Source organism: Convolutriloba macropyga, chromosome 11, assembly GCF_964194025.1.
Source record: "Convolutriloba macropyga chromosome 11, txConMacr16.3, whole genome shotgun sequence".
NCBI classification, from domain to species: domain Eukaryota; kingdom Metazoa; phylum Xenacoelomorpha; order Acoela; family Convolutidae; genus Convolutriloba; species Convolutriloba macropyga.
In genome coordinates, this window is record NC_134478.1 from 42,617,574 (window position 1) to 42,636,447 (window position 18,874).

Below are 18,874 nucleotides of genomic sequence, written 5' to 3' on the forward strand. Positions count from 1 at the left end.
GCTCTTCTGTTGTCTTACCCGTTGGTAATTTTGGGCCTCGGTTAGCATACTCCTGTAATTTTGTTTCACGTTCCGCCTTCGTCCCAAACTTTGCTAGATTCGAGTTTCTGATTGTCACGTCTTTCTTTCCAGGTTCTTTAATGACTGATGTATGTTCGTTAGTTTTGATTACTGAAGATCCTGGTGCTAAGACGTCATATAGGCCATCAAGACTTTTCTTCGATCTTTTCGTGCGGGGTCTCTTTTTCGCCAGCTTTACCTCCAATGACGCTTCCGTTCGGGGTACTGGTTGTCCGACATCTGGATGGGAAATCAATCTTGATTCCTTATTCGGGTCCTCCTTTTGTCGTTTCGTTGCATCTTTGCCCAGTTTGTTTTTATTCACCTCTATCTCAATGTCGCTACGTTCTTCGTTGTTCCAGTTATCGTCTGTGATAAGTTCGTCCCATTTGACAGTCTCCAAATCTAAATATTTATTTAAAATGTTTTGGTAAGATAGACTTTTTGGATCTGGTTTGGTCGTTAAATTACTTGATGGCGTATTCGCTTTTCTACCAAAATGTGCCTCAAATGGTGATATATTAATAGTCTTTTGACGACATATTCGTAACTGATAAATTATTGAATTTATTGAGGCCTTCATATTGAATTGATTTCGCGCCGCCGTTTTAATGCAAGCTAAGCGATTCTTGATTGTTTGAATTAGCCTTTCAACCAAGCCAATTGCTCTGTGATCGTGTTTTGGCGCTTCAATTAGCTGTATGTTATTTTGACTACAAAATGCTTTAATTTGATGTCCCGTTTGGCATCGAGCTTGATCCAACCTAATTGCACGGGGTATAATGTGTAGCAAAACGTACTCTTGACGAAATTTCAAAATATTATCTGCATTAGCTCTATCAAATACTTCTGCTGTTGGGAACTTCGAAAATCGATCAATACATGCAAGAAAGTAAATCTCTTGATTTTTTTCATTATAAATGGGTCCTCCAAAATCACTTTGATTTTCTTCATTTGGAACTTTACATAACTTTAGTGGTGCCCATTTGTTAGCAGGTATAATAGATTCTAAATTTTTACCAATCTTGACACAGGGGATGCACTTTGCAGTTTTCGTAGCTATGTCCCTGTGCATATATGGCCACCAAGTGTGTGTTGCCATATCGGTCATCCCCCAAGTGCCAGGATGAGTTGCATGGATGGCGTCAACATAGGCGTCTTTGATCGCATGGGGAAGGGCAATCCTGTCGTCTATGCAAACATAGCCGTTCTTTACATGCAAGTCTTTCCAGAAGGAATGGATGTAGGGTGAGATTTGTTTGCATCTATCTTCTTTGTCGGTAAGGATGCAATCGCGAATCTCTTTCAAAATCGCGTCCTTAGTTGTCAGGCTGGCCATTAAGGAGCTGGAGAAGATTTTAGAGAGGGCGAAATTGAAGGAGTCCAGATAGAGGTCGTATACTGAAGGCGAAGTGGCTGAAGGCGAAGTGGCTGTTGTATCGGTCGTGGGCGTGATTGGAGTGGCGGGTGCAGCTTGAGCTGTTGAGGGTCCCTGTTCTGCAAATCGCACTCTTGAAGGAGTCGATTGCTTGACTGTCATCAAGGTTTCATCATCGGAATTTGATTGCGACATCATGTATACGCTATTGAATTTCGTGGCTATTCGTTGGAAATTGTTTAATTTAGAAAACGACTGTTCAGTGGATCGATTCAAGGCAAAAAGCGAGGGAGAGATGTTAGCTGTCTCGATTTTGGGGTTGGAATTTAAAATAATTGGTGTTAATTCGCTAATTGGGTTATCATTTTGCGTACTTGTAGAAAATTCTGGACTTCGCTGTGCGAATTCACTGCACAATTTATTAGTGGAATTTGGATTATCTATGACACTTTTTGTAAGTGGATTTCGCGCTGCAAAATCGACGTAATTTTCGGCGTTTAATAAGAAGCGTTTTGCACTGCGTTTAATTACATCCAATTTAGCTACGATAAATTGCTCGTCATATGCAGATATATTAACAGCTTGTTGTTGAGTGTCGCGAGAGATATAATCCACTAATCCCATTTTTGAGCCAGGGAGATGGTCAATTGAAAAATCAAATGGTAGTAATCCATCTACCCAAAGTGTCAATCTACTATTATATGATTTGTTAGACCTGTTTTCTCTCATGATTGAGAGAAGAGCTCTATGATCAGTTATCACAGTAAAAGGTTTGCCGTACAAATAATATTTGAAATGTTCCACGGACCAGACAACACCCAAAAGTTCAACCTCATTTATACTATATCTGTCTTCAACAGAGTTCAAAAATCGTGACTCAAATGCTACTGTGTGCCCACCCTTAGGTGTTCGTTGTTCCAATGCACATCCCAAACCTTTGCGTGAGGCATCGCCTTCAATTCGTGTTTCTAATTCCGGATTAAAATGTTTATTTTCAGTGGTTTCCGCGATTTGTTCTTTTATCAAGAAGAACTGTTTTTCATGCTCGTCCGTTCAAAGAAATTTTGAATTTTTCTTAAGCAAAGGTCGAAGGGGGTAACATAATTGTGACAAATTTGGAATAAATTTTCCTAAGTGTTGTACTGAACCCATAAACGATCGAAGTTTTTTAAGATTAGTAGGTGCTGATAATTTTCCAATTGCATCCGTTTTACTTGAAAGTGGAGTTACACCTGATTGTGTAATATTATGTCCAAGCCAGTCAATCTTTTTTTTTGCAAAATGACAATTCGCAAGATTTATTCGCAGATCTTCTTGATCTAGTTTTATTAGACATTTTCGTACCAAATACAGATGTTTTTCGATTCTACCTCTGCTCACAATCAATGTATCGTCCAAGAAACAGAAAGTATTATCCAAACCAGCAAGGGTACAGTCAATAGCTTTTTGGAATTCAGCTGGCATATCCGTTAGGCCGTAAAATCCAGTTTTAAATCGATATGTGCCAGTCATATCTCCGCTAACAATATTAAAGTTACATTGGCGGGCCGTATCACTGTGTAACTTAAGTAGGCTATACGCGTAAGGCAAATCAAGAGTCGTAAAATAAGCAGTCTCTTGCGGCGCCGTTGACAGAGTTCGCGAGATTGTTTGAATTAGCGAATCTATATTGGGCATTTGATACTTGTTTTTATGAATATCTTTATTTAAGATTTTGGAGTCAAGTGCTATTTTGATTGATTGATCCTTTTTTACTGTAATGACAATTGGAGAAATGAAAAATTGATCAGAACAATTGTTTAATTTTTCTATATGTCCTTCGTTTAATAGTTTTTCAAGTTCAATTTTCACTTTCGTTGAAGATGTATCGGCACTTTTCTTCCTTTCTGATGTATAACTCGTTAATTTTTGAGGAATTTTGAGTTAACCTTATGGTTTTTTGATTTTCCAATTCGGGATATCAAATCGGGAAACTACTTTGCAAGTGATCTCTTTATTGCACAAGGTTGATCTATGTTATTGACTTCTGTTTTCGGACAAGGTTTCTGAGATATTGTAATTCCTAACTGATCAAAAAGATCTCGTCCTAATATTTGTCGAAACCCATCAGCTACGACTGATTTTTGCTTTCTGAATTTTCCAATCATTGCATTTTACCGGCGTTTTTAAAGTGCCGAGAGGTTGAACAATGTCGTTAGAAAAAGACTTCAATTCTAGTGGTTTTCTTCTCTGACCATTGTGATTGCGCACAATTAAACATTATTTCTCTTGCAAGTGACATATTAATAATGGTACAATCACTACCGGAATCGAGAAGTAAATCACAATTTGTGTTTCCAATCGTTAATGACAAATTTTTCAGTGCTATATTTGTTGAACTAATATTTTCGACGGTTGCAACGTATTTATCAACCGAGGAATCATAGTCTGAATTAATTTGTTCATTATAATTTATATAATTGACGTTCTCATTTTCTTGACTTGAATTTTGATTAGATGTTTCAGCAGTTTCTACAGTGTTAATTCGATTGGTTTGTTGAGTATTTCGTGTATTGCTAAGTCTTCGTCGACATACCTTAGCAAAATCGTTTTGCAAACCACAGTGATTACATTTCTTACCCATTGCAGGGCAAACCTGACGGTGTGTTGTTGTCCAAACCTGACCACAACCACGACACTGTCCAACGGATGCATGGTTGACGACTGCTCTACTTGATTGATTTCCACGCACACCCGCGCCGCGAAATCGATTGAATTGTTGTATTGCGTTCACTGTACTGCCAGTTGCACCGTTATTAGATGAAATTCTCTGCTGATTCTGATTACCCATTTCCATGTTGACTGCAATGCTGAGTGCCCTCTCCAGTTCAACTGTATCCCGTAGAAGCTCCAGTTGAATGTCATCATCCAACATGTTTGTGATGAAAATATCTCTGATGATTGCCTCTTCACGATTTTCGAAATCGCAATTTTCAGTAAATTCTTTCAAGATGCTATAGAATTGTTCTACTGTTTCACCCTTCTTCTGCTTTCGAGAGAAGAACACGTATCGATCAAATGTGATTTTTCTTGGGCGAATAAAAGTTATCTCCATCATTTCCCAAAGTTTGAGGGTAGTCAAGTCGTAAATATTGTCATGTGGAAATTTTTGTGTAAGTAGTCGTCTTCCTTCCGTACCAATACTTAGGTACAAAAGAGATGCACATTTTTGGTCACACAAATTCCATGGTCGTTCCCCGCATAGTATTCCCGCTTCTGTTATCTTTTGACATTTTAACTCCCATTGCAACTTCAATTGATTGTTTCTAATTCGACGCTCTCTCTCAGCTTCATCTGTTGTATCTTCAATTGGCATCTCGTACTTCGATTCCACTGGCAATCGAACTCTCGTTCGTTTGGGTTGTAACAACGTGTCTATTGTGATATTCTCTCGAGCGAGAATCGCTAGTTTTACCTTGATTCGCCATTTTTCCCATCTGTTTGGCGGGTCCGAAGTTGGTCGTTCCCAAAATGGCTCTATCGACAACGGTGTTTTCCTAGTTTCTCGAGCTGGCTGCGGCATGTCATACAGATTTGCTATCTGTAGGAATGAGATGATTCGCGACGCCGATTAGTTTATTCTTCAACGGCTATTTATGGTTGAATTGGTGGAGCGAATCGACGCTAAATTTTGTTGCTTGTGAATTGAATATTCTGGTTACAGAATATAGGCGGATTTGGCGTAGCGAAATTACACTCGATTATTAATTGGGTATTTCTCTTAGCGAAATACAATTAAATTTAACTCGTCTAAAATAAGACTTTTTGGCGTAGCGGATTCTAGTTAAAGAGAGAGTCAACTAATTTGAATTGCGAAAATGAAGAGAATGAATCTAGATAAAATTAACAAACTGATTAACAATTTGTTTATAAGATTACATTTCCAAATGCGGCAACTTACAAACACGAGACAATTTGAACAGACAGAAGATCATGCATAGGATGTAAACAAATTTACAAGTATGAAAACTTAAGATTCGATCTTCAAAACTAGAATTAAATGAATGAACAAAATAAGGTAGATGACATGAACTAAATTAATTTAAACATAAAATGAACTTATTTAGCTACACCAAATCGATAGCCCCAAACTAAAATGTACTATTGTACCACAAAGGTGAAGCAGAGTGGTCTTGAGATGTAAATAGCAGCAGTTTAATTTCTGGCTACAATTTTGATCTCAAAGGTGCTTGACGCAGCATTCCGTTGGAGTGTCAAAAAGCAGGCCGCAGTTGACCTAAGATCATCAGAGGCGTAATATCAAGGCATTGCTGAAGTTATTCAGGAGCTACTGCACATGAAACAAAATCTAGAGAGAATTTAGCTGCCAGCCTGAGTATCCAGTAGCCTATTGCATGGGACAAACAGAGTTGCATCAAGCTAATTCCTACCCGCAAATTAAAATAAATTGTAAAATTTACCTCAATTCATTCTAAGTAATCATGTTTCGGAAATGAAGCAAGGTAAGCTTAGATGAGTTGCTCGACGTATTTTTCATGTGCTCTCATTTAGATAGTATTTAATAGCTGTAAATTATATGACTTTGACTTTTCCCATACTAATTCTAAGCCTTAATTGTTCAGGATACCAGCGGAAATAGATCTAATTCTGTAAATTTCTAATAAATTAACCATATTCGGTCAATCTTAGGACTTCTAGTGTAATTCAAGCTGATATGAACAGGTTTTTTTTCCTGGACAATGTCTATATATAGGCAAAACTTTTAGGCTTTTTTGATCTATAAAATCTAAATCACGATACTGATCTACTGATCAAATTTCTCTGTAAATCTCTAATTACTATTGTGAAAATCCTTTTGTTATCCTCTCCTTCTTGACTACTTCTTTTTCTTGCTTAATTTAAAACTCTTTTTTATTAAGCCTGCAAAAACTGATATCCCATGAGTCGGAAAAACAAAAGATAAAAAAAACCGTTGGTTTTTGACAGGGTCATAATCCTAATATAAATTCTATTGTAACAGTAGTGCATTTTTCTAACTTAGTTCAAAACGCCTTTATAGCGGCTGGTAAGGATCATAACCCAACAAATATTAATTAGTTGAAATTATGACGCTTTATTTTTTTTAGGTGGGGTTCATTCATCAGCAATTTTATGATAGACACTTCAAAACGGGCCATCGGTCCAAAAGTTCACTCCCAGCTCTTTAATTATCCAGAAGCGGTGGTTACGTTGTAAATTCGACGAATCAACAGTAGATGTTTTATGGAAAAAAATTAATATTAAACCTAAGCGATGAAAACTGAATTAATTCGTTCTGGAAATTGAACCAAACAAATTGCGAAAGATCTTAAAACTCTTGGCTCCGATTTTTGTTTTTCCTAATCGATTTCTCTTGAATCGACTCGGCTCTAAATTGCACCTCTGCGGCATTGTAATGCAAATATCCTCTAGTATTGCTTGCATGCAACCCAGAGTATAGTGTCAGTGCAACATTTATACCCCATATATGCACAGACAATTTTCTTGCAAAAACCAATTTATGGACTTAACTGACAATAATTGGAAACTGGAAAACTATTAAAATAACATGATTCAGTGCTAATTTCACGATTTTTTAATCAGAACGTAATGAATCAACGCCGAGGTACTAAGGTCCGGGACCTGAAATAAATGGCAGATTTGGCGGCAAAAAAAGACGAAATCTTTCTGCCCTAGTGATAGGTGGTTTCAAGTCTTGCATTAGTGCTGAAAGATTGCAAAAAATTGTAAGATTTATGCAATAATTTGAAAGAAATTGGAAAAACTATATTATCTTGCAAAGTTTTCAGTATTCGATGTCTAGGGTGTCCAAATCTAATTTATTGGTGAAATTGACCATTATTTTTTAGGCTCTCACAGTTAACGTCGCCTTCTGGACAAAAGAAAATGCCCAATTTCTTGTCGGGACTGTCATGCGAGACTCAACCAATGAAACAATCAATCACTTCAATGAATCAATAAACGAAGCGGCTGATTGGGTTGATATTTTCTTCGGATCAATGCCAGTTGTTGCTGGTGAAAAATATTCGGTCGAGTTTTATGCTGGCGTTTGTGAAGGTTATGTGACTGCCAACATTACAGTATTCGAATCACTGGAACCACTAGATACTGATTATATTAACATATATGGTTCTGACACCACCGTTCATGTCGAATTCGATGTACTGGGTGTATGGGAATACGTAGAATTGATATTGTACGACACAACTAACGGGGGTGCTCAAGAGGCAACTCAATCTGTGTACCGGACTGACCCCTGGACCCAACCCATGGCAAACTTCACAGGCTTGATTCCAGGATATGGTTACAAAGCAACCGCTACTGTCTGGAGTTACGGCAAGCAAGCGTCAAAAGTCAACGAGAATCAGACTTACTTGCGACTTCAGAATGTTGTTCCGCGATTCGGTAAGTGTGAGCAACCCTTGATAAGTTTGAGTTGAGACCATTGATGGTCAGACTCGGAGCAGATTTTTCGGCGCCAAAAGGCAACCCTAGTCATTAAGCATTGCAAATCTTATAAGATCTTATAAGATTCTTATCTGGCCTTAAAAGTTAATGCATTAACCTTGTAAGATTGTATAAGAGACTTACAAGATTTACTCAGAAGTTATAGGATCTCATAAGAGTTGTAAAAATTCGTAAGATCTTATAAGATTCTTATAAGATATGTTTTAATCCTATAAGATTTCTTAAGAATAGTAACAACTGGTAAGATCTTATAAGACACACATTATTCTTACAAGATTAAAACATATCTTGTAAGTCCTTACAAGAATCTTATAAGACACACATTATTCTTACAAGATTAAAACATATCTTGTAAGTCCTTACAAGAATCTTATAAGACACATATTATTCTGCTAAGATGGAAGCAGATCTTGTATGATCATAATAGAATCCTATAAGGCACACACTATTCTTATAAGATTAAAATTATCTTGCAAGATCTTATAAGAATCTTATAAGACACACAACATTCTTTAAGATTAAGACTTTTGGAAGAGCTGATGAATAGAATCTAATACAGAAAAATTTGATCTCGTAAGGTACAACAGATCCTCTGCAATTTTCAATCAGCCAGTTACGTTGTCCAGTCAAGAACACGTCAGTGTAAACACAATGCGATCAAGCCAGTGCCATTTGGTATAGTAGTTGTAGAGAAATCAACAAATATGTGAAACGTACTCCGATTTTTAGGCTCTCTTGACACACCAATATATCCCAAAATGTTTGCAAAATGACTGAAAAAAACCCTTGGAAGTATGTTTGGAATCAGTCGAAGTCCTCTCGGTAGTTATGGGACACCAAAAGTACATACAACAAATTGAAAACAAAAAATTCACCACGCCGTAAATGCTAGTGTGTTTTGTATGTTTTGATTTAAAAAACAACAACAAGTTCCTGAAACGACAAATAATAAAAAATTGTTGAATTGGCCAGTCTTTTGGTTCAAACAGCTTTTTGCACTGGAAAGAATCCATTATAAAATAATTTTCCTTATTGGCACTCAGCAAAATGCCCAATTAGAGTTTAAGTAAGTTGTTTTTTAACCTTTTTTAACATAAAAGGACCTCTGATTTTCTAGACATAAGCGTTTCAAAGTTTTTGTGTGGACAAAGACCGTCATTGTTAAAGTGCGCTGATAATCAGACTCCAAATTAGACCCTTGCGTAGACAAAAACTAGATATGATCGGGATGTGAGTGTAAGATATGTTTTGTTCTTTGTCAGAGATAATCTTGTAAGATCGCACGTAAAAAATCTTACATCTTATAAGATTTACAATGTTCATATGCAAACCAAATCTTACAAGATCTTACGTAAATAATCTTACATCTTATAAGTTTTGCAATTTTCTTCCGTAGAACAAATCTTGTAAGATCTTATAAGACGATACTTACCTCCTACAAGATTCACTCTGTCTTGTAAGATCTTACAAGATATGCTCCATCTTATAAGCAATTACAAGATATGTAGTATTGGTAAGAATCTTGTAAGATCTTATAAGAACTGCAATGATCAATGACTAGGGAATGGGGCGACTTTTTTTCAAGTAAATGCAGCTTTTTTTCAATTCAGTTAAAACTGATCATTTGAGGTGCAATGACCTGTCATTGGGGTAAAATGATGTAAGAAGAGGGGAGGTTGAGGGTAATCAACAAATGATTAACCCCCCTCCTCCTCTCTGTTCCCAGAAAAACTTAAAATATTCTTTTTGGATTGATGAGGACTAGAATTGCAAATGGGCAATAATAAAGTTGCTCTGCGTCTGCCGTACAGGTCTGATTTACCATCTTGGACTTAATATTGACGAAATTCAGTCTATCACAGTTGAATTTTTTTGAGAAACATGAGTAATTAATATCATAAGTGAGGACAACTCTGATCCTTAGGAAGCAAAATTCGCAACGTTTTCAAACGAAACCAATTCTTAGAGCACCACAAAACAATTAACCCATAACACATGAAAAGTATTAATGTAAAATATTAGTTTTGGTTAAAAAGTTAAAAAGTTTCAGCTCAGCATAGAAAAAGCATTAAAAAGCTAATGCCGTCTTCCTCTACCGATCAATAAACGAACGGGAAAAATGAACATTCTAAATTTTAAAAAAATCATTTATTTTTTTACATATTGTAGATTCTTTTTTAATGCAGTTTTTCTGCAATCCCATATTAGTTGGTTAAAAAAAGAACGAAGATTATTGTTCCCTCATCTAAATTGTCTTCTGTATTCGCTACTCTGGCTTCTTTGTTAGATCAAAATTGATTGATTTCTATTGCGTAGCGATGCAAAATTGATTTCATTGGAAAACCCCTGGCAAATTTAATCGATTGTTTGGGGAAAATTATTAATTTTTTTTCTCAAGAAGACAAACTACGTTTTTCAAACTAAGAAAACAAACTAGTTTTTCAAAAATTCTCACTTCTCTAGCCCTTTTAATAACAGAACGTTTAAAATTAATCTTCTTGTCTACTTTAACAGCTACAATAATGATAGCTATCTGCGCAGTTTTCAGCCTTCCCTTGTTTATTAAGTCTCAATGATTTTATACTCTATTGGGGCTCTCGTCTTGTTTTTAAGAGCTGCTCATACTTCATTAAGTCAAAATGTAGTGAAAACAGTACAGTAGGAGTGAGGATACTTATCATGTCAAAGCATTGAAAGGAGCAAAAAGACAAATATTCTTTTTATTTTCATTTCACTCTAAGCTGACGAAATATTGTTTGAAAATTGAATTATTTTTTCAACCAACAGGTAAAAGCGATTTTTATGTCTACTTGTACACAATTTAAAGTTTTCATTCTTTCCGCTATCTTTTTCCTGATCGCTACCAAAAATGATGCAAGTATTTTTTCATTAAAAAGCCTAATTTTCTTTCATATCTCTATAGCCATTAATTTTCATAAAGTAATGTGTAATAGGTGTTTTGAGGCTTGCCAAATATAGTTGACATGTTTGCTCTCAAAGCATTGAGCCTATCAATATGATGACAGACAGCTCGCGTAAACTATAAATGAAAACTTTTTTAAATGATTATATAATGATTTTAGTTGATTTTAACTGGTTATGGCTTTTTTGTTTGGTTATGACATTTAACTGGTTATGACATATTATTTTTTTAAATTTATTTTTGACGTCAATCAAAAATTTAATAGCCGCCCTCATCTTCTCAGCCGGCTATTACAGCGCTCCTATTTTTTTTTTGCAATTCAAAGAATTTGAATTGTATTGGGGCGCTGTCTTTTTTTTAAGATCTGTTCACACATTTTCATGATTTTTGAAGTCAAATTGGAGTAGTGATTTTGGTCACGCCGAAACAGGAAGTGGAGCGAAAAAGCAAGTGGATTTGCGGCGTGAAATTCTTTCGCTCTAAATTTAAATTAGAGTGAGAAAACGGTGTTTGAACAAAACTTCGCTTTCTCGCTAGTGGTTTTTTGTTCACATGCGGCAATTTCACTTTGATTTTTACAGTTTTCTCGAACTTTGGATCGGATTTTTTTCTAAACGGTTTTCCCAATTCATTCATAGTCCGTTCTTGGTCTAGTTTTCAGTTTAATCGATGAAAATTCTTTGAATTGTACGTCAGGACTTGTCCTGCTATGTTTTTTTACTTCGTCGAATAAAAAAATGATTCGCGTTACCTCATTTTGCTGCCTTTTCAACATTTTACGTGAAATCATTTTGACTTCGCTAGGCTAGTTTCTCTCTTCTCTCATTCTGCTAAAAGTGATTTTGAACATCAGTTGCTCAGCAAAACAATTCAAAATGAACAGAGTTAGCACAAAATGGATGTCATAAATAGAAACGGGATAAACCCATAAAGCCCAATTTTAGATGCCCGCTATTTGAACGTCGTTCCTATAAGTCTTATTTACCATCTCTAATGCTTATTGTTATTGATAGTAGCCCCTGTAGCCTCTCTCTAAGAAAATGAAGTATGTTCAACTACGAACTGCCATCAAAATAAATCGGACTTAAAAAATGTTTTTGTACAAAAATCTTTTTTTTTCAATATCTTCTGTTATTTCAATCCCAATCATGCTTATTGGAATAAACGGCGGCTATTTTCCGGCAATCTGCCGGGTATGTTTGTGTTTTTTTTTCATTGTTTTTTATCGTAGTAATATTTATTTTCATTATTGAGAGGCTCAGTCCACCCATTAGAAGAAGTTAATCATTTCTTCGAAAGTCAGCGGATGATAGCATTTAATTTTATCGAATTTTTCACATTAAATTTCCATAACAAAATTGTTAATTGTTAGTTTCGACTGTATTAATTGCGTTTTTGCTCTCTGTCAGTGATAACAAGTCCCGTTGGCGGTCTGTAGAGTGTTTTTATTTTCTCATTGATATTTTATCTTTTCGAATGAGAATTGATTTGATCGTCCAAAGTCTTCAGGGAATTTTGGGTTTTTCGCAGATTACTTTTTTTTTCGCTGATTCTCTTAAATGTCAGGTATCATCACTTTTGGAAACATAACTGAACCTAATGTTCGGTAAAATCGTTTGACTAATGATTCTTTGATCTTGCGGCTATTTGATTTCAAAAAGCTGTTAGTTGATATTTGATGCTTAGTTATTCAACTGCATGTTTTTACGTGATGTCTCGTATACTATAGTCTCAATATTGACAATTGATCGGTCTTTCAGTGATGCACGCTATAAGTCCTATGGTATCTCAGCTTATAGCAGTAGTAAGATAATAGGGTACTAAAATAAGGAGGGTTGGCCTTCGCATTAAAACGTGTGATAATAGGGGGTTATCCTTGGCGGCGCAACATGTAAAGCATTGACTGCGGCCGTGCATGGGTGATACATGTAAATTAGCTTTCTTCCGCATGTAGGTTGATTTTTGTGGAAAAGTTTGGCTAGAGTCATTTTTCAATGAGCGTTTATGAAATCATATGGCTACCATTGCGACAGTTGATTTGAAGAGTATTCACGGAACTTACAAGGAAATCGAAAAAGAATATTTACAATACGGTGAACGATTTTTATACTTTTTAGCTGTTTGTTTCTTTTAGATCCTGAGATTGATTTAGATACAGCTTTGAAACTACGACCTTATGGTAGTTTGATTGGCATCGACAATTCTGCCCTCGACAAATAATTTAATTCGTTCAAATTTTTGAGACTGCATGCGATATTTCACGACACTTCCGGTTTAGTCTATGAATATAGTGAAAAGGGTCCAGGCTATTCTTACGCTTTACCCTGTCCAGTAACAGATGAGTACCTTGGTCATGTGACTGGAAATGTTTTTTGTTTCAACGTAAAATCCTTTAAAAATAGTCTATTCAGTGGGCTGGAATGTTGAAATCCGGAGCAGTTGTTTTTGATTTTGAAGGCTTTCGAATTGAAAAATCTGGATTTATAATAAAAGAGCTTGCGGTATCTTTCTTCGAGTGAGCAAAGATTTTTCCTGTGGGTATCTAAATTTCTTCATGGTCTCTCGTGGGAAACAGGAGAGTACCTTAATAATTTTTTGCAACAGATATTTCAAAGTATAGTTCTGCGATTTCCCTTTTCTGATTTTCACGCAAAAGGATCAGAAAAAACCAAAAGTTTACGGCAACTATTACAGAGGAACGTTATCAACTTGGAAACTTTGATTTGTCCAAAAATTGAAGACATGAATTTATATCGGGAGACACCAGTTTGTAAATAAAAAGCATTGAGTTGCCCAAAACGACAAAGAACTAAGCATTGTGCCAATAAGAAGGCGAAAATCTTTTACCAGTGGCTGCTGACGAATGAATCGTCGCTCGGAGAAACCAGCTCCGTCTCTACTTCAAGTGAATTTTCCTCCAAATTTGACAGATTACATTTGCATAACGCCTGAAAATCAGTTAACGGTTACTCTCATCAAGGAAGAAAAAAATTGACACAAGACGCCAAACAGTTTTGAGAAAACGGCAGATTGTGTGTGCTGGTGCTGAAATAGAAGCTTTCAAGAAGTATCTTTCCCTACTGAAGTACTTTCAATTGTACCATGTCTTTACAGGAGAAAATGAAAAAGTTGAAACTAACCCCTTTACCTACGCGCAAGCGTGCAGTATCAGTTCTGATGTCTCTGAACCATGAGACTCTTCACGATGAAATCAAGCAGCTGATTAAAGAGAGCAACGTAGAGTCAATTGTTTTTAGAGATAAACATGATTCGTTAAATGCAAACTATACAATCACTTACAAACAAGAAGACGCAGACTCTTGATATGTTTCTTATGATTTTTTATTGTTGAATATTTATGGATTGTTATTGCTGATTCTCTTAAATGTCAGGTATCATCATTTTTGGAAACATAACTGAACCTAATGTTCGGTAAAATTGTTTGACTAATGATTTTTTGATCTTGCGGCTATTTGATTTCAAAAAGCTCTTGGTTGATATTTGATGCTTAGTTATTGAACTGCATGTTTTTATGTGATGTCTCATATACTATAGTCTCAATATTGACAATTGATCGGTCTTTCAGTGATGCATGCTATAAGTCCTATGGTATCTCAGCTTATAGCAGTAGTAAGATAATAGGGTACGAAAATAGGGAGGGTTGGCCTTCGCATTAAAACGTGTGATAATAGGGGGTTATCCTTGGCGGCGCAACTTGTAAAGCATTGACTGCTGCCGTGCATGGGTGATACATGTAAATTAGCTTTCTTCCGCATGTAGGTTGATTTTTGTGGAAAAGGCTGGCTAGAGTCATTTTTCAATGAGCGTTTATGAAATCATATGGCTACCATTGCGACAGTTGATTTGAAAAGTATTCACGGAACTTACAAGGAAATCGAAAAAGAATATTCACAATACGGTGAACGATTTTTATACTTTTTCGCTGTTTGTCTTCTTTTGGATCCTGAGATTGATTTAGATACAGCTTTGAAACAACGACCTTATGGTAGTTTGATTGGCATCGACAATTCAGCCCTAGACAAATACTTTAATTCGTTCAAATTTTTGAGACTGCATGCGATACTTCACGAAACTTCCGGTTTAGTCTATGAATATAGTGAAAAGGGTCCAGGCTATTCTTACGCTTTACCTTGTCCAGTAACAAATGAGTACCTTGGTCAAGTGACTGGAAATGTTTTTTGTTTAAACGTAAAATCCTTTAAAAATAGTCTATTCAGTGGGCTGGAATGTTGAAGTCCGGAGCAGTTGTTCTTGATTTTGAAGGCTTTCGAATTGAAAAATCTGGATTTATAATAAAAGAGCTTGCGGTATCTTTCTTCGAGTGAGCAAAGGTCTTTCCTGTGGGTATCTAAATTTCTTCATGGTCTCTCGTGGGATACAGGAGAGTACCTTAATAATTTTTTGCAACAGATATTTCAAAGTATAGTTCTGCGATTTCCCTTTTCTGATTTTCACGCAAAAGGATCAGAAAAAACCAAAAGTTTACGGCAACTATTACAGAGGAACGTTATCAACTTGGAAACTTTGATTTGTCCAAAAATTGAAGACATGAATTTATATCGGGAGACACCAGTTTGTAAATAAAAAGCATTGAGTTGCCCAAAACGACAAAGAACTAAGCATTGTGCCAATAAGAAGGCGAAAATCTTTTACCAGTGGCTGCTGACGAATGAATCGTCGCTCGGAGAAACCAGCTCCGTCTCTACTTCAAGTGAATTTGCCTCCAAATTTGACAGATTACAGTTGCATAACGCCTGAAAATCAGTTAACGGTTACTCTCATCAAGGAAGAAAAAAATTTACACAAGACGCCAAACAGTTTTGAGAAAACGGCAGATTGTGTGTGCTGGTGCTGAAATAGAAGCTTTCAAGAAGTATCTTTCTCTACTGAAGTACTTTCAATTGTACCATGTCTTTACAGGAGAAAATGAAAAAGTTGAAACTAACCCCTTTACCTACGCGCAAGCGTGCAGTATCAGTTCTGATGTCTCTGAACCATGAGACTCTTCACGATGAAATCAAGCAGCTGATTAAAGAGAGCAACGTAGAGTCAATTGTTTTTAGAGATAAACATGATTCGTTAAATGCAAACTATACAATCACTTACAAACAAGAAGACGCAGACTCTTGATATGTTTCTTATGATTTTTTTTTGTTGAATATTTATGGATTGTTATTGCTGATTCTCTTAAATGTCAGGTATCATCATTTTTGGAAACATAACTGAACCTAATGTTCGGTAAAATCGTTTGACTAAAGATTCTTTGATCTTGCGGCTATTTGATTTCAAAAAGCTGTTAGTTGATATTTGATGCTTAGTTATTCAACTGCATGTTTTTATGTGATGTCTCATATACTATAGTCTCAATATTGACAATTGATCGGTCTTTCAGTGATGCATGCTTTTTTAATCCTATGGTATCTCAGCTTATAGCAGTAGTAAGATAACAGGGTACTAAAATAGGGAGGGTTGGCCTTCGCATTAAAACGTGTGATAATAGGGGGTTATCCTTGGCGGCGCAACATGTAAAGCATTGACTGCGGCCGTGCATGGGTGATACATGTAAATTAGCTTTCTTCCGCATGTAGGTTGATTTTTGTGGAAAAGGCTGGCTAGAGTCATTTTTCAATGAGCGTTTATGAAATCATATGGCTACCATTGCGACAGTTGATTTGAAGAGTATTCACGGAACTTACAAAGAAATCGAAAAAGAATATTCACAATACGGTGAAAGATTTTTATACTTTTTAGCTGTTTGCCTTCTTTTGGATCCTGAGATTGATTTAGATACAGCTTTGAAAATACGACCTTATGGTTGTTTGATTGGCATCGACAATTCAGCCCTCGACAAATACTTTAATTCGTTCAAATTTTTGAGTCTGCATGCGATACTTCACGACACTTCCGGTTTAGTCTATGAATATAGTGAAAAGGGTCCAGCCTATTCTTACGCTTTACATTGTCCAGTAACAAATGAGTACCTTGGTCATGTGACTGGAAATGTTTTTTGTTTAAACGTAAAATCCTTTAAAAATAGTCTATTCAGTGGGCTGGAATGTTGAAGTCCGGAGCAGTTGTTCTTGATTTTGAAGGCTTTCGAATTGAAAAATCTGGATTTATAAGAAAAGAACTTGCGGTATCTTTCTTCGAGTGAGCAAAGATCTTTCCTGTGGGTATCTAAATTTCTTCATGGTCTCTCGTGGGATACAGGAGAGTACTCTGATCATTTTTTGCAACAGATATTTCAAAGTATAGTTCTGCGATTTCCCTTTTCTGATTTTCACGCAAAAGGATCAGAAAAAATCAAAAGTTTACGGCAGCTATTACAGAGGAACGTTATCAACTTGGAAACTTTGGTTTGTCCAAAAATTGAACACATGAATTTATATTGGGAGACACTAGTTTGTAAATAAAATGCATTGAGTTGCCCAAAACGACAAAGAACTAAGCATTGTGCCAATAAGAAGGCAAAAATCTTTTACCAGTGGCTGCTGACGAATGAATCGTCGCTCGGAAAAACCAGCTCCGTCTGTACTTCAAGTGAATTTGCCTCCAAATTTGACAGATTACAGTTGCATAACGCCTGAAAATCAGTTAACGGTTACTCTCATCAAGGAAGAAAAAAATTGACACAAGACGCCAAACAGTTTTGAGAAAACAGCAGATTGTGTGTGCTGTTGCTGAAATAGAAGCTTTCAAGAAGTATCTTTCTCTACTGAAGTACTTTCAATTGTACCATGTCTTTACAGGAGAAAATGAAAAAATTGAAACTAACCCCTTTACCTACGCGCAAGCGTGCAGTATCAGTTCTGATGTATCTGAACCATGAGACTCTTTATGATGAAATCAAGCAGCTGATTAAAGAGAGCAACGTTGAGTCAACTGTTTTTAGAGATAAACATGATTCGTTAAATGCAAACTATACAATCACTTACAAACAAGAAGACGCAGACTCTTGATATGTTTCTTATGATTTTTTTATTGTTGAATATTTATGGATTGTTATTGCTGATTCTCTTAAATGTCAGGTATCATCATTTTCGGAAACATAACTGAACCTAATGTTCGGTAAAATCGTTTGACTAATGATTCTTTGATCTTGCGGCTATTTGATTTCAAAAAGCTGTTAGTTGATATTTGATGCTTAGTTATTCAACTGCATGTTTTTATGTGATGTCTCATATACTATAGTCTCAATATTGACAATTGATCGGTCTTTCAGTGATGCATGCTTTTTTAATCCTATGGTATCTCAGCTTATAGCAGTAGTAAGATAACAGGGTACTAAAATAGGGAGGGTTGGCCTTCGCATTAAAACGTGTGATAATAGGGGGTTATCCTTGGCGGCGCAACATGTAAAGCATTGACTGCGGCCGTGCATGGGTGATACATGTAAATTAGCTTTCTTCCGCATGTAGGTTGATTTTTGCGGAAAAGGCTGGCTAGAGTCAATTTTTCAATGAGCGATTATGAAATCATATGGCTACCATTGCGACAGTTGATTTGAAGAGTATTCACGGAACTTACAGAGAAATCGAAAAAGAATATTCACAAAACGGTGAAAGATTTTTATACTGTTTAGCTGTTTGTCTTCTTTTGGATCCTGAGATTGATTTAGATACAGCTTTGAAAATACGACCTTATGGTAGTTTGATTGGCATCGACAATTCAGCCCTCGACAAATACTTTAATTCGTTCAAATTTTTGAGACTGCATGCGATACTTCACGACACTTCCGGTTTAGTCTATGAATATAGCGAAAAGGGTCCAGCCTATTCTTACGCTTTACCTTGTCCAGTAACAAATGAGTACCTTGGTCATGTGACTGAAAATGTTTTTTGTTTAAACGTAAAATCCTTTAAAAATAGTCTATTCAGTGGGCTGGAATGTTGAAATCCGGAGCAGTTGTTTTTGATTTTGAAGGCTTTCGAATTGAAAAATCTGGATTTATAATAAAAGAGCTTGCGGTATCTTTCTTCGAGTGA

The 18,874-nt window shown here is 36.1% G+C and overlaps 2 protein-coding genes across 2 annotated transcripts in view; both read left to right on the forward strand.

Moving 5' to 3' along the window:
* LOC142349136 (cysteine-rich venom protein-like) overlaps positions 1–18,874 on the forward strand; it is a 319,707-nt gene that overhangs the window by 184,987 nt on the left and 115,846 nt on the right. The gene's annotated exons all lie outside the window — the stretch shown is intronic.
* Positions 1–18,874, forward strand: part of LOC142349697 (fibronectin-like) — a 106,879-nt gene that overhangs the window by 69,848 nt on the left and 18,157 nt on the right. The window contains exon 14 of the mRNA XM_075401427.1: positions 7,327–7,882. Coding sequence (XP_075257542.1) covers positions 7,327–7,882 — 556 coding nt within the window. The remainder of the gene's footprint in view (positions 1–7,326; positions 7,883–18,874) is intronic.